The sequence below is a fragment of the Hyposmocoma kahamanoa genome, unplaced genomic scaffold, assembly GCF_003589595.1.
Source record: "Hyposmocoma kahamanoa isolate Upper Pololo Valley unplaced genomic scaffold, ASM358959v1 64, whole genome shotgun sequence".
Taxonomy (NCBI): Eukaryota; Metazoa; Arthropoda; class Insecta; order Lepidoptera; family Cosmopterigidae; genus Hyposmocoma; species Hyposmocoma kahamanoa.
This window is the reverse complement of record NW_020653852.1, coordinates 4425085-4441430: the sequence shown is the minus strand read 5'-3', so window position 1 is coordinate 4441430 and position 16346 is coordinate 4425085. Positions and strand designations below refer to the sequence as shown.

The 16346-nt window shown below is 34.5% G+C and overlaps 1 protein-coding gene across 1 annotated transcript in view; it reads left to right on the top strand.

Annotated features, from left to right (window-relative positions):
* The first annotated feature begins 304 nt into the window (after positions 1-304).
* Positions 305-16346, top strand: part of LOC113231098 (synaptic vesicle glycoprotein 2C-like) — a 27462-nt gene continuing 11420 nt past the window's right edge. The window contains exons 1-7 of the mRNA XM_026465270.1: positions 305-459; positions 4796-5020; positions 6426-6588; positions 11271-11452; positions 13629-13813; positions 15150-15319; positions 15731-15896. Of these exons, the coding sequence (XP_026321055.1) occupies positions 438-459; positions 4796-5020; positions 6426-6588; positions 11271-11452; positions 13629-13813; positions 15150-15319; positions 15731-15896 (1113 nt within the window). The 5' untranslated portion in view covers positions 305-437. The remainder of the gene's footprint in view (positions 460-4795; positions 5021-6425; positions 6589-11270; positions 11453-13628; positions 13814-15149; positions 15320-15730; positions 15897-16346) is intronic.

Sequence of the window (16346 nt, the reverse complement as noted above, 5' to 3'; positions counted from 1 at the left end):
AAAGATGATTTCGATCTTATTTTACCAACACCATAAACAACAATTTTTGTTTCATGACTTTAATCACAAAAATCTCATCACAGAGAATGTAAAAAAATGCACTTTAAATTTGTTTTGCTGAGTTAAATAAATATAAAAGTGCATAGTACAGATTTTGACCACAGTGTCATAATACGACATTTTTTTTTTGTAGAAATCTACTACCTAAGTTATGTTGTAGTAGCATCACTTGCTAATGGTACAGTGTGAGACTGGCCTTACCGATTATTTTTACCATGATCTTGGCAAACAAATCTCAGTCGTTATGAACGTTGCGTGCTGCAGTGATGTGCTTTACATGTAATACGTTTATAACTATGCAAAGTATATTTACCTGTTGTGCAATGTTATACAAGATAATCGTAGTAGAAAAATAAAATAGAAAATAATACATAGTTATGTCTATTTCAATTGAAGCAGGTTTGTACAATATTATGCATGTTATTATATAGCAGGATCACAGATGGGCAAGCACGCGGGATTTTAATTGGGTTAAAACCTACTAACGCCCGTAATCGAGGACAGAAACTATTTACAACTAAATATTTCTAACTCGAGTTTTGTTAAATGTATATGATATTATTACAAAATGTTTGTTGCTTGCTTACATATTTTGCCTTTTTATTGTATCGATTCGCTTGAAAGTCGCATTGAAACGAATCGATATAAAAACTCATTGTAGTATATTTTTTAATCGATTTTTCATAAAAATCAAACCGTAATGTGCTTCCATCGAGTATATAACCAGAAATAGAGACAAAATGTCATTTAATTTGTTTGAAAACTATTCTTCCAAATCATTACAGTGACAACTGCACTCCAATCAGCCAGCCCGAATTCGAAGCAATTGACGGTTGTCGTCAAATGTTTCACTTTAAATCGAACAGTTTAACTTAAGCTTTGCTATAATGGACGAAAATTGAAAAATTAATTATTTAATTAAGTACCGATGGAATATGATTCCGTTTGTTTTGTAATTAGAGATGTTTTGATGTTTTCCCATATCACCAAATGAAACTGCCCACCATAGTTAGAGATATTATCTTTATTACAATAAATATAGAATATTTTTGGAATATACGGAGACGTACACACAGGTTAGTTGTTGGCGCACTGGTTGTTGGTACATTTTCAGCTTTCTAATTTGCGATTTCAGTGCAAACGAGAGTTGATATTTAAAAGTTATTTAAGGCCCATTTGCTTGATGAGTTACCAGGGATGGATGGCACATCCATCCGTCTTTATTTCTGGTTATATACTCGATGTGTGCATCCCTAGTAGTAAGTGAGAGTTCACAGGATTGTAGGATGAGTATTGTGTGGAGTTGCCTCTTTTTCGACTAAAAAGATTTTTTATGATTTTTAATACACATACATACAATCTAACACAAAAAAATCGGTGAGACGATTTCTAAAATCTCTCACAAGATGTCACATACGGCGCCGACAGACGAAAACTAGTACAAATATTTATAACAAAAACACATAGGAGAATTTCGTCAACACTTATATATATATATATATATACTTAATAACTTGACCTGTCTCAGCTGGTACAGAGCAATGCTACGGTACAGGCGTGGTCATGGGTTCAAGTCCCATCGGGTCGAAGAAAAGAAATAAAATTGTGTTAGTGATCATAGCAAACTCGTGGAATTATTCCACAAAAAAATATCAATAATAAATAAGATTTTTTACATTGAAATTTCTAATACGTACCAAATTACGTATTCGCCGTTTCTGTCCACGGTTTTGGGCAAAAATGAGTTAAAACCCGGTTAAAACCTTTGATTTTTTGAAATCAAATGGTTAGCACGATATTTTGTATCGAGCAGGTTTTGGCGATTGTTACACAATGGAATTGAAACTGTTTTTTTTTTTTGGGATCTAGATCATCTGCCAGCAGAGATCGTGGGACCTTTTAAACAGTCCGAAACTTAGGTTTATTAAAAAAAAATATACCTAAGCGATATATTTCCGGAAAATAGTTTCATTTAAAGTAATTCAGAGACTAACAATTTGCCTAGGATCTATTCTCTTCTACATTTTTAATGGGTGCTTTTAACTTTTTTTTTAAATAATATCAAGTGACGGGACAAACAAGTCGTGCGCCTGATGGTAAGCTACACGCATGTCCATAACAGTTGCAGTGTCACTCAGCTCTTTAAATCGCAAAGATCTGAGGCCCACTGCCACTGCGCCCGTCACCGGCATAAGTTGACAAGTCCCATGTGCCTGTAATTTCACCAGCACCCCTTACCCTTCAAAACCGGAACACAGTATTGCTGACATTACTGCTTGGCGGCAGAAGTAGGTAAGATGGCAGTACTTCCCTGGACGAACTCTTTCACAAGGAACTCTACTGCTAATAAAATATGCTAATAAAATGTATGTCTCAGAGTGACGGGCGGAGTGGAAGTGCCTTTCCGATCTATGCGATTTAAAGCTCATATAATATTACAAAAAAAACGATGTATCTAAATAACTAAGCACATCACAACATCTCCATTTAAGTAACTAATGACGAACGTTTCAGGAATGTTTTTCTTTGATATCATAAAAATACAATTACTTCAATTGTCACATTTAAATCTTAGGCCTAAATTATACGTTACTTGTCATAAAGCACTACAGTACCGACACGCTATGGCCATCATTTTGTCACAGTTTTGACATATTACAATAGTGAGGTCAAATCTCAATTAATTATTGAAAAACCTTTAAGTAAATGCGAGTCGCATCTATAAGTTTTTAGATTTGTAACAAGTATTGCAAGGGGTAGCTGCGTGGAGACAGAAATAGATAAGGCGGCAGTACTTCCTTGGACGAACTCGTTCACAAGAAGCTCTACTGCTACTGTCATGGATAGGCGTGTTACTTACCACCATACGCACGACTTGTTCGTGCCGTCACTTGATATTATAAAAAACATCCTTTGAATAAAAGCAATTCGTGTCTAAAAAATTTAACATAATTATATTCAACAATTCTCTTTCGAATGCTGTCTTATAATAAAAGCTGCTGTATAATAAAGGCTGATAGGGGAGAGTGGAAGAAAAATACTTGTTGTGCTGACCCGTAGACAAGAAGACGAAAGTAATGTAGGATCATGAATTTATATAATCTTTAATGACATATCCAGCTAGCCGGAATATATAGGTGTTGTCGTGCTCAAAAACATAACTGAGACAACTGAAACGACTTTTGCATTTACCACGGGGGTATTTAATGCGTGATTTGATTCCGTCCGTTCAACCTGGTTCAAACGCAGCTAAGGATTTTCACCATTTAAGGTCACATTCCCACAATTCTCACGAAGTGAATCGATTCCACGTTCATTATGCGAACAACTGAGGAATGAAATTCTTCGCCGCCTTCCGTTTTACACGAGCACTACAAACCGGGCCTTTAAGAGAGCGGGAAACTTATACGGCAACGTGTACTATACTCGACTACATGTTCACTTTATACTTTAGCTCCTAGCGGTTGTACTAACTGGGTAATTTAATCGAAATTGTTCTTAGTTATGTTTGATGAACAACTGTTCCGCTGTTTAAAGATCATCAGCTCTTTTTCCAGTTTGTGTGGTGATTTGGAGTGCACGAATTTTTGCTTTGAATCGATTTTTTGGAACATATTGGATCATATGCCTCTGAATCTATCCACAAATCGGATCATATGGTTTTGAATTGATCTCAAATCAGGAAAAGAATCATTTCATCTCTAAAAAATAAAATATTTTGACAATCTTCTCGGTCTCAGTCCGTTATGGCTTTCATTTAGAGTTATATTAGCTAGTATCGTAGATATATTGTACTTAGATATTGCCAAACTACTTTTCTTGCAGACGGACATAAAATAAGATTAGCCTTATGATTCAGTAGAAGTTCAGAAAGAGACTGTTTTATTGAATTTATGAATATGATCTAGACGATTCGATTCGTCATAATATTGAATCGATTTGTTTGAAAATCGCTTTAAAATGAATCGATACAAAAAAAATACTAGATCGTATACACATTTAATTTATTTAATTACATTTAATTTATTTCATTAAGAAACACGCCTATCCATAACAATAGCAAGGCCACTCAGTGCTTTAAATCACAAAGATCTGAGGGTCACTGAAACTGCGCCCGTCCGTCATCCTGAGACATAAGTTGAAAAGTCCCATGTGCCTGAAATTCCACCAGCACTAATGCTTGTAATCAGCTATTCATGATTTCAAGCCATTGACTTACAAATAAATGGACGACGGGACTAATACACAAACCACGAAAAAAATGTCCCAAGTCAACCTATTTAAACGTAGTGACATGTAAAGGAATATGAAAAAGCTAAAACGTTGAATTTAAGTTGTAATGTCATCGCAGTACTGTCTAATTTTGATTGCTTCGCTGTCAGTCGAACAAACGAAGACTAAAGTGTGAATGACGCTCTGTATACGATTTTAACGCCCTATAGGTTCGGACACTTTTTAGCGCGGACCCGACGTCCATATAATTGTAAGTCAATGTTTGAAGCGTTTGAATTACGGCTAAATTGTGGACGACCTGAAAAAGGCCAGATCTAGAGTACTGTTAATAACGATCTGGGTTGTCATGGCGAAAAATGTGTGTAAAGTACCAGACCCATCGATATTGTCAAAAAGGAGTATCAGGAATCATAGTAAGTGGTCTTTCCAATATCCACGTAAGAACGAACGGCCCATGGACATAGGCGGTAGAGATCGATATACGGATCTATATGTTTTCCAGATAAAGATGCCACGTATCTAGCAACGCCAATGCAAGAAATAAACGCAGCTTTAAAAGTATGTGCCTTCGGTTGGTTCCACATAAAATTGCTTATAAGCTCGTTCTTCGCCATGTTAGGAGGGACATTTATTACCAACACGACGCCCTACATTTTACCGAACGCAGAATGCGATTTGAATATGGATTTATTGCAGAAGGGTATCATTAATGCCGTTCCTTTCGTTGGTAAGTTTATTGCGTTTACCTATTTCTACCAAAATATTTTATCACTAGTTAAAGGTTTCTTATTATTTTCCTGAAATTTCGGAACGGTTACACGCTCCAAGATTACGAGATTGAAAGTCTTATCACTTTCAATCTCGCTGAATTTCCGGGAAAAAAAAACTTGATGCAGTTTCGAAAATCTCGGGAAAAATGAAACCTCATCTCATCTCCCTCATACTTATAAGTAGCTAAAACATAACATTTTAATCAAGTTTTGTATTAACTTAAATTATGAAAAAAAAAAAATATTAATTTGTTTAATTTTTGTATTGGGTAAGTAGGTATGAAACAAAATTCGTTTATTATAGTTTCAGATAAAGAGGACCTGATGTTATTACTATCGTCCTTCAATCTCCATAGATTTTATTAAGCTCCACTCTCCAGTGTTGCCTTGTCCATGTAACCAAAATAAAAATTATAACTTTAAAATAAAAGACCTCAAAAGTGTGTGGAATACGTCTATTTGCCAAGTTACATTGAAATCGGTTAGCCGAAAGTGGATGTAATTCAATAAACCAGATTCATCCCCCATTTTCCAACCCTTAGAGGTGAAATATTATCTCAAATTTGAATGATACTACTATCCCTTGTCCAACAAAAGAAGAATCATCGACACCGGTTCACAAAATTATGTCGGAGTCATTTTTTTGAAGTCAGTTAAAAATGGCTGTTGTTTTACTAGTTTTATAACACTGCTTAATTAAGTTACGTAAGTCTCATTAGTCTCGATATTCCCAAGACTGAAAGTAACATTCTCGAGTTTCGAATATGCCAATACATTGTAGATTGGCTGACTTATTTACTTAATGAGCTATCACGAATGACTATACCCACAAAAAAAATTTTACATATTTTTTTTCACGTTTTAAGTGTTTCGGTATGGCCCACCATCCTATAGTATATTATAATTAATTAATTGTTAAGTTTTTGATATTATATTATATGTTCTTATCTTGTAGATCCTTCTTTTATTTCAAGCCTACATTGATTTTGAATAGAATGTTTCCACTTTGACACAACAATCGTTTGTGTAGAAATCTTCCCTCGTACAGGTATTAGAGCACAAGGGGCACAACAACAAGTGCTGCATGGATTGTGTTGGAGCACCGCAGTCACATTGGCTTAGACAGGCACTTCTGAACCCCCATTTACACATCTTGTCTCTGCAGCGACCTACCTGAGTGCGAAGTCGATTCAAGGACTTCCACACGGGCAACCGCAGTAATCTGGTACTAGTTGCTCTTGAGTGATGATGAAAACTAGTGGTGGGAGGATTTTTCTGTGCCCACAGAGTACACCCAGTGGCCGTCTGAGGGTCACTCGTAGCCTTTGTATGAAAGTTTTTATAATTTTCTTTCGCTTCCAGGAATGCTGCTCTCGTCGGTAGTAGCAGGATTCTTAACCGATACTTTTGGTCGCAAGAAATTCATTGTCTGTGGTTATGCTGGCATTTTTTTCTTTACTGTGATATCAGCCTTCAGTCAGACTTTCGAAATGTTGATGTTCAGCAAATTCTTCGAAGGAGTATTGTAAGTGGAACATTCACTATCTCCGTACCCTTGGTATATTAAAGCCACATCTGGGGGTCTACTCTTGATCTCCGTCTAACATCCGTCCGAAGCAATTACTGTCAAATAAGTAATTTTCGACAAAATTAAAAGACAAGTATCAAGAATGAAGCTTCATTCGCATCACGCGTCTTTTCATTTGGTTAAGTATTGCTTATTTGGCAGTAATTGTTTAGGACGGATGTCGGACGGAAATCGAGAGTAGACCCCCTGATAATACGTCAAAAGTGCTTTTATCGCATGAAAATCATAAAAACAATACGAACTTCCTGAATCAAATTACTCTAAGTGAAATTTTATAACCCTTCCATTTAAGAATAACAACAAAGTTATATGTAAATTATTTTCGTAGAATCTTGAAAACGTTTCTCCTGAATAGTTAATATGTTCCAATTAAGCCGTAATATTTATTAAGTTGTAATAAGTACAACAGGGGTGCGTGTTTTCATGGTTTTTTAAAATTAATATCAAAAATTTTACGCATAAATTTATAAGTCACAATAACATCGCCAAAAAATTCTTGTATTTTTACAATGTGAATCGAAAGGGTCAATTATAAGGTTTAGTTCCTTATAAGTAACTGCTATGGATAGGCGTGGCTTATGACCAGGCACACGACTTGTTCATTCCGTCACTTGGTGCCACAAAAGTACCTTTTCTTCCACATTCTATGCCTAGATAAGGTAAGACTAAGATACTTTGAATACAGTATTACTTACATTTAAAAACAAAATAATATCTCCATGAGGCCAAATGTCTTATCTACAATATTCAAAGTAGGTACTACCCTCCGAGTCCCATAGCCGTGAGATGCCCTTTATATGTGTCTATTTGTTACGAGTATCTAATTAATTATTTATTTATGTTCTTGTCGTAGGGAACCCTCAAAGTTAGGTACAACCATTTACAGGAGAGGTCTACGTCCCAAAGTGGATTTTAATAATGATGTCACTGAGAGATTGTTCCCACTGTGTCCCATTAATGTGGGACGACTTTTAAATTGTTTTTTTATCTGCAATAGAGTTTTGTCATGTATTTAGCACCAGGCAACAAGCATAACGGGGCAGTTTCCCAACAATTGTATTTTGATTGACGTCATTGTTATTGACTCACCGAATGCGTCGCATTTCATTGGTTACTTCATTTCTGCAAACAGAAGCAAGGAAATGGGATCAACTGTAAACTTTCCTATCACTTTATGTAAACGTGATAAGATAATAATTTGTGTAATAATTTGTATATTTCTTATACCTGTGTTTAAATTGCGTATTTGTGTTATGAAATATATCTTTGAAGGATGTTTGTAATTATTTAGCAACTCATGTGTTCGTATTATGAAACATGATTTTAAACATCAGTCGACCGTGTCCATGGGACCTGTAAACCGACCGAAATATTGGCAAAAAAGCAAATACACGCGATTTAGAACCGAAATGATATTTTCATTTCTTTAGTATAATCACTAGTCTTCCCTTGTTAAAAATAGTTTTCACGAAAAATATGCCCTTTGTGTATTGCATTCATAATCTGCTTCGAAATAACCAGCTATGTTTAGTAATATCGATTTCAGGTGTAAAATATCTTCAAAATATAATTTATTTAAAATATAAATTCTAACTGCTTCCGTAGGCGAACGGTTACCATGCTGGTTTACCATATAAAGGTCCCGTGTTCGATTCTCGGGCTGGGAGAAATACTTGTATGACCTAGATTTATTTCTCTGGTGAGTTTGGTGTAATTTGAGGTTGTCTATCTGCGTGTCCACCCGCGGCACAGGGTTTCCCTAGTTATCATTATTATTGTTATTATTATAGTTTCTTTATGAAATGCATGACGTATCATGAGCCTATTACAGTCCACTGCTGGACATAGGCCTCTCTTAATGTGCGCCATTTCGCTCGGTTCTTAGCTTGTCGCAGATCATCAATCCATCCGGCCAGAGGGCGTCCTACACTATGATTACCGAATCGTGGACTTCATTTAAGAACTCGTCTCCCCTAAAGGTTATCGGTTCTTCGACAGATAACTCATTCTACTAGCTATGTCGACGATCTTGTTTTTTTGTCGAATCTTAACCTTTAAGGTGCCTACAAATTTCCTCGACACTATAGATCCTTAATATCGATGGACAATATAGGCACCTTTAGAGAAACTCCGAGCATAACTCGTTCCATTTCTCTTTAGACTTAATTTACTGGTGGACTAGCCGAATCGTGTGTGTCCACATCTTGGCTCCGTGAGTCATAACGTCAAATTCAGCATTCTACCGAACGCGCATACCATATGCAATAGCAAAGCTTTGTTATCAAATTTTGTGCTATGAGTAACAAAATACTAATAATAATAATATAACTCTATAAAATACATACAGAAGCTGAATATTGGCAATTATCAATCTCTAATAGCCCGTAGTCCACTATTACTGGCCCAATGCGGCTTGGGAACGCGTATTTCTAGGGTTGTGAATCTTTAAATATCTTCATTTATCTACACAATACAAAACAAACGAACGTTACGGTCGAGATATATATTATTAATAATCTTCGACTTGTGTTTTTATTCACCATTGGCGGAGAGGACCTTAAAGGTAACTTAACCCTTGCTCGGAAAAGGGAATAATAGAATAATAATTGGTTGCTGACGATGTTGAGCGCTTATGGCTGAAACTGCTGTAGTTATTATTGAACAAATATTAGGAATATTTAAAAACCAAAAATACAGATCTGCAACAAGCACTTAGAAAAATTCGTAAAGTCAGCTAGTTCGTTCCGTGGCTTAGTGGGCATAGCGTCTGACACGGTTTACTGGAAGACGTTGGTTCGAATCCAAGCGAATTGAAGGAGTTTTTCTTAGTCTTCGATCTTGGTATTAATAATTGTAACAAATTATTGGAGTAATTTCACGAAAATAGTTTTTAATTAACACGTATTTATGTATTGTAATACAACTGCAGTCGATTTGTTTAGGTGCTTGACTAAATGTCAACAATTTTGAGATGTCTATTTAATTACATTTACAAAATGATTTTTACTTAGCTTCAAATATACAAAATACAAATATTTAGCTTCATATGAAATTGCGTGCCTATTTTTATACCTTTTGATTTGCAAAGTACAGTTTCAATAAAAAGATGTATCAAGATTGTTTACATTTAGTTAAGGGCCTAAACAAATGGACTTTATTTTCTTTTCCTTCCAAAGCTTTCTCTGAATTCCATGTACGCCGACGACTTTCTTTTTGACAAAAGTTTATTCTTGTACTTTTTGATCTAATTTTTCTTAATCTTCAATGAGATTTCCACAAAATTTGACATTTTATTTACAGATGTATCTGAAAATAAACAAAAAAATAAATAAACGTCTGTCACTTTTTCTTAGATCAGTTTTTTTAGAAAAAAAAATTTTTTAGGGGTTTCTCCTAATACTTTTAACATGAACCCAAGAATACACCTCTGATAAAATATCTCATTTTTTCTTGTGAAAGTATAAAGAATAAATGGGCGTGTCCGAAAAGACAGATGCGAGTGGATGAAGCGAAATATGTACGTCAAGATTGTAACGGAAGATGTTTCATATTCGCTGTTTTCTCCTGTGGGAGATATGATCCTGTATATTTCTTTGATAATCATGTTCAGTGACATATTAGAGGAGATCCGCATCCAACGAATAATGGCTTGACAAATAAAATATTGAAGCCCTCTCCTTAATATTATTGTTAGAAGTAATTATAATTAAATTAAGTATCTGGAAAGACGTCGTTCTATCTTGTACTAAGAACCATTTTTTAAGATATGAAGTGTTGGGACGAACAAATCGACACGCATACTGCTGCAGTGGTAGGTAATCAACACGCATACTGCTGCAGTGCAACTCAGAGCTTTCAAGCACAAAGATCTGACCACCTTGAGACATAAAGTTGGCAAGTGTCATGTGCACAGTTAACCTGAAAGCAGTAATGCTCAGTTTTCTGCTTGGTGACAGAAAATGATAAGGTACTTCCCTAGACTAACTCTTTCACAAAGAAGTCTATTGCTACTAAAAATCTATTTAAAGTAACGCACGAATCTTTTATCTTTCACACACTGTTTCAAATAGTCTATGAAAGTAGTCAGCGTCAGAATTAGCTAAACTCTCTAATTAGCTTATAGCTACACAATCCATTCAAAAGTGATTAATGTGTAAACTGAAAACAAATGAAAAGTGTGCAAATATTTTTTTATGATATCTAGAAAAAATCGTGCACCTGGTGGTAAGCGACACATCTATTGCTAACAATTGCTTTAAATCTTAATCCACTCAGAGCTTTAAATCTTATTATCTGGCACTGTGCCCGTCACCCACCAGCTTTATTGCCCTTCAAAAGTACAATGCATTATTTTTTTGCTATACTGCTTGGCGGCAGAAATAGATTTGGTAGCTGCAATTCCCTATACCAACTCTTTTACAATTTACTATCCTTCACAAATTACTAAATTTAATTTTTTATACTATATACATTTATCTATAACTTGTTTTATATCTATGTAATATTTTTTACCTACAGTGCAGTGGTTTTCTGTACCAAAATTTGAACCCCACATCAATTCAGAAATGTTTTAGTTTTGGAACATCATATTCATAAAACTTTTTATCTTTCCATTCCAGGTTTGCATCAGCACACAGTGCCTGTACAACTTTGACGGCTGAATTTTGTCACAAAGACATAAGAGACCGCGTAATGTTGTTCCAATCTGCTTATAAGTCCGTAGGTCAGATTGTTCTATCTCTTATTACATGGGCCGTTCTTATACAAGATTGGAGAGTTGCAGTTTTTGATGGGCATATTGGTGAGTATTGTAGCGTATTTCGAAATATAGAAGAAAATTTTGTAGTACAATTTAGGAGACACCCTGTTAAGATGGCCAATTCTGAAGTCATTTAAAAAGCAAAGCCAAATTGGCCAGTAAAACGCTTCGACTCCTCAATAAGGCTAAGCAGTATTTCACGCCAAATCATCGAGTTTTATTACATAAAGAGCAGGTACGACCTCATGTGCTGCTCGCATGTCCTGCTAGATTCGCTTGACTCCATCCAATGTTGCGCTGTCCGTGTTGTCGGCAATCCCAAACTGACAGACGGTACAACAAACCTTGATCAACTCAAAGGCTGGCGACGCATACAGCTCCTCGAGTGTTGTAAACATCCATCCACTATCTCCCAGAAAGTCGTCTTGTCATTATACCACAGAAAAACATACATTTAACAGATTGAAGGAACCTGATATTAGGTTTCAGTGATGCGTTCTATGCAGGTGATGTTCTTTATTTTGCTGTGAGTAAGGACCTAATGCACTGTAGATAATTACGAAGTGCAGCCACTACAGTAATAATGAGACCATTGAATTTTAATATAAATTTTGTATAAAGTTTGCTTACGGTTTTGCAGAGTTATTGTTAATATGTTAGTATGTTAATCTCAATACTAATTGAGTTTCACTTTTCTTCACTGCGGTCCCTTTCGCACTTTTGATATCCTCACATATAACAGTGCCTACTATTCCATTGTGAAATTTCCTCCCTGAACTTACTCGACGATCCCCTCCTATTGATTCCTACAAACAATGCGTCAAAGCACACTTCCTAAAACTCCCTAAGTTTGGTCTTTTTCCCCTATTTCTTCTTTATTGTTATTATTTTCCTGTGTTTTTCCCACAAAAGTTCATAAATAAATATTTTTGTAAACTTATTTATGTAGTTTTGGTATTCAATATATGCAGTGCATTAATTTGAAATACTTTTATTAGGAAATATTTCCTAAATTTCCTGAATGAAATTGCTACGTAGCGATGAGGCCATCTGTTGTATACTGAGTAATACTTATATTAATATTATCTTTTGTTGGAGTAACTTTTAACGTGCAATAACGAATATTTCATACAGTCATTTATCAATTCATTCATTCATAATCAAATAGGTAATTGGCATTCTCCTAGCCTTTATTGAGGTCCGCCAAAGTATGTTATTTAAAGCGGCTGGTATATAATCTTTGTATTGAACGCGCTAAAAAGAACTTTGCATATAACAGCCCATATATCTGCTAAATATGATAGCAAATACGGCAAATTTTCCTTTTTGTTACGAGTATAATACCTTAACTCTTATAAAATGTAGTTTATGACAGTGAGCGTTAATATGTTTATGATAAAATTTGACTGTACATTTCGAGTGCTAAAAAAACAATTAGTAAGAGTAGAGCTCTTTGTGAAACATTGTAATATGAAAATTGTGTATGAGGGTAACGAATCCAGTAACAATAGCCCTTAGATCTTTGTAATTTAAAGCTCTAAATAATTTACATGGATAGGCGTGTCGCTTACCGCCAGGTGCGCGGCTTTTTTTATTTTCGACTTCATATAATATTCATAAAAAACATCACAACTGAAGAAAATCAAGCTTATGTTTATGAATTATCGATGCACTTGTTCATTTGTTTTCAGTTTGTACATTGACTTATTTTAGAAGAGTTACGTAGTTATTGGGTAGTTTGAGTAATCAGATAATTTGGACACTATCTATATTCGTTAAGTATTTGAACCAATGTGTAAAAGAATGATAAAAGATTCCTGCGATTCCTAAATAGATTTTTAGTATAGGACATAACTACTCCTTTCCTGATGTTTATTTAGACGTCATTATAATACAAGGTCATTATTGTACAAGACTATCATCGTCAAAACGTTATTCGTCCTATTGTTGGGGAGGTCTCATCTAAATACGGGATAAGAGATCCGCCGCACTGCCCTAGTGCAAGTTGCGGACTTCCCACGTTCTAAGGGTTGTGATCACGATGTCTGCTTTCACCGTTACGCAGAAGTATTACTAGTGAACATTGATATATGTATATATGGATTGGTAAATGTCACAGGGATTCGAATAATCGATCTCTCAATTAAGAAGCAACAGTCCTTCGACTGGGATACCCCGCTTCATTGTTAATGTAATTTATTTTTTATTTTCCTTCCAGTTCTGAACACGTGGAATGTCTATCTTCTTATAATTTCGCTGTTTTCCTTCATGGCCTGTGTTCTATACAGCTTTCAACCGGAAAGTCCGAAGTATTTAGTGGCACAAAATAGATTGGATGAAGCCCGGGAAACGCTCATAAAAGTATACCTAACAAATACTGGAAATCTCGTGGAAACTTTTGAAGTAAGAAATGACAGAATATTTTTTTGGAATTTTAAATATATTTGGAAAATTTATTTAGTATTAAGAATTAAGTCGCGAAATGCACGAATTACATCGTGAAATGCACGAAATCTTTTGAAAGGGAACTTGGAAGTAAAAGTACATTTACAGCCGTTTTCATTATTAAACATTCAAGCGTATTGCAATAAAGTCTTCTAGGCACTTGATTGGTTACGAATAACATTTTCATACATTCCCATATTATTAACAATGATCATCAAACACCCCAAATAAATTATACTTATTCTGTAATTCGTAACCTGACCAAAATCAAAAACAAAATGTGAATTGTCTACGTTTTCATGTTCTACCAAACAGCAGTCAGTCAGTTAAAACAAACAAATCAGCAAGGCTAAAATTTACGGATCGTAATCAGGTTAACCACTTTAAACGAACAACGTATGATTACGAAGGCACCTTTGTAAAGAATATAGCTATTATTTAAGTTTTGTAATTAGACGTCCAAGTTTGAAGAAGGAAATTTTCATTTTAGAACAAAATGAAGTTTTAACTTATTGGAGAGTTGAAAATTAAGGAGTTAGGCAACGAGTCAATACATGAAATATCGTCATAAAGCAAAATATGAATTTGGTTGTTCCTAAAGTTTTATCATTGACCCTTACACAAACTACTTATTACCTGTGCTACTAATGTATAAGGGTCTATATACAGGGTCAAGGTCATAATCCACTACAATTGGATAAATGTTTTCGAAGAATTTATTGAACTTTCTCCAATGTGTAGTTTCGTTATCAATGATATGAAACTAACATGAACTTAATTTCAACTCTTTTATTGATAATGCAAGGCATATTAATATATAATACCGAGGTAGTATTCTGCCCTCCGCTGTCTAAAACGCGGCTGTGTGACAAAGACAAAAAGAAAACAAATTACAAAATATTCTATTGAGATTTTTTTTTAAAAACCATAACCCAGTTTTAGAATACTGAAATTGTTTAACTATATTTCAGCTATCCATCGTAAGGGTAAGTTGCGAGAATTCGAACACGTCAATTAATTTTAACTGTTTTTAAACGAGAAATTAGTGCTCTACCTTTTGCTATTTAAAACGGATATTTGACCACGTATCTCTTAACCGCGTTTTAGATCTATGGTTTTAGTTAGTGGACGGCAGTATGGGAATCATCTTTTTTACATTTAATTCAATCGATTCTTCTTGAAGACAGCAATAAAATGAAAGTATCACGCCAAATAAAAAAATCCAAACAATCAAGGAAGTTTTAGAAACACCAAAACGTATTAGCAAATAATTCATTACATATTTTCTTTTCAGTATGCTAACTTGTGGAAAGACAAGCAAAAATCAACAGAACAGATTGAAATCAAAACGACACTGTCAAATCGACTTTTAGTAGGATTACACAACATTAAGCCGATTTTCAAAAGGCCATTGGTTTCTATATTGATTCTATTCTCTCTTTTAAACTTCCTTATTATGGCAATGTAAGTACACATCCTATTTAATTATTTATAGCGAGTCTCTTTGTACACTCACGGCCGTTAGACTGGGCTTTGATGTTGTAGATATACCTTAAGGTTAGATAGTAATAGAATATGTAATATTAAAGGATGATGGGACGAACATAGGATGACATGGCACAAATTGGACTAGTACCTATGAACGAAATATCGAATATTAAATAATTACAATCATTATTGTATTAAGTTGTGCTCGAATATTTAAAATAATGTACGAAAAGATTGTAGATTACATATCCGACGATATATCTCATACATAGATGAATGCGATAGTATTTTTAACTCTGATTTAAGTATTATCTTTTCATTCTTATTACCAACGTTTCAGAGGAGTCAGGTTTTTGTCATTAGCTTTATAGAGAATTTCGATTTTAGGTACAACATAATCAGATTATGGTTTCCGCAACTATCAACAATAGTGGAGCATTATTATGGAAAAAATGGTAATTACGAGCTCTGCGTAGTGCTAGATGCTTACACGGAAGATTTGAGATTAAGAAATGTTAACATTACTGACGTTGGTTCTGAAGTTTGTGTGCCGGTGAGTATTTATGATATTTTTGAATTATTAACCTACATTGTTTTTTATTTGAAGGGTTTGAACCTGTGAAGAACTAGAAGAATACAATACTTACTTATGCCATCATAGCTCACTTATCTATCAATTCAATGGAAATCTAGGGTAATTGGCGGTCTGAATTGTACGATTAGCTATTACTTGGTACTTGAAATGAGATAAGAAATAAAAATGTTATGAATTTATAACTTCCAAATAACGAAATTCACAGAAACTCGACTGTCCCAACTTTGTGACAAATATTTGTATTATGGTAATGAGATCCTTCTGTTTCTTAATAATTATTTTGAATAAACAATAAAAAGTTTTAAAACAGCTAACATTCAAATACAATCAAAGTAAAACTTTAATAAAAGTTATTTAAAAGGGGGTCTGAGTGATAACTTTGAAAATATTTCACCGCACTGAAAGCAG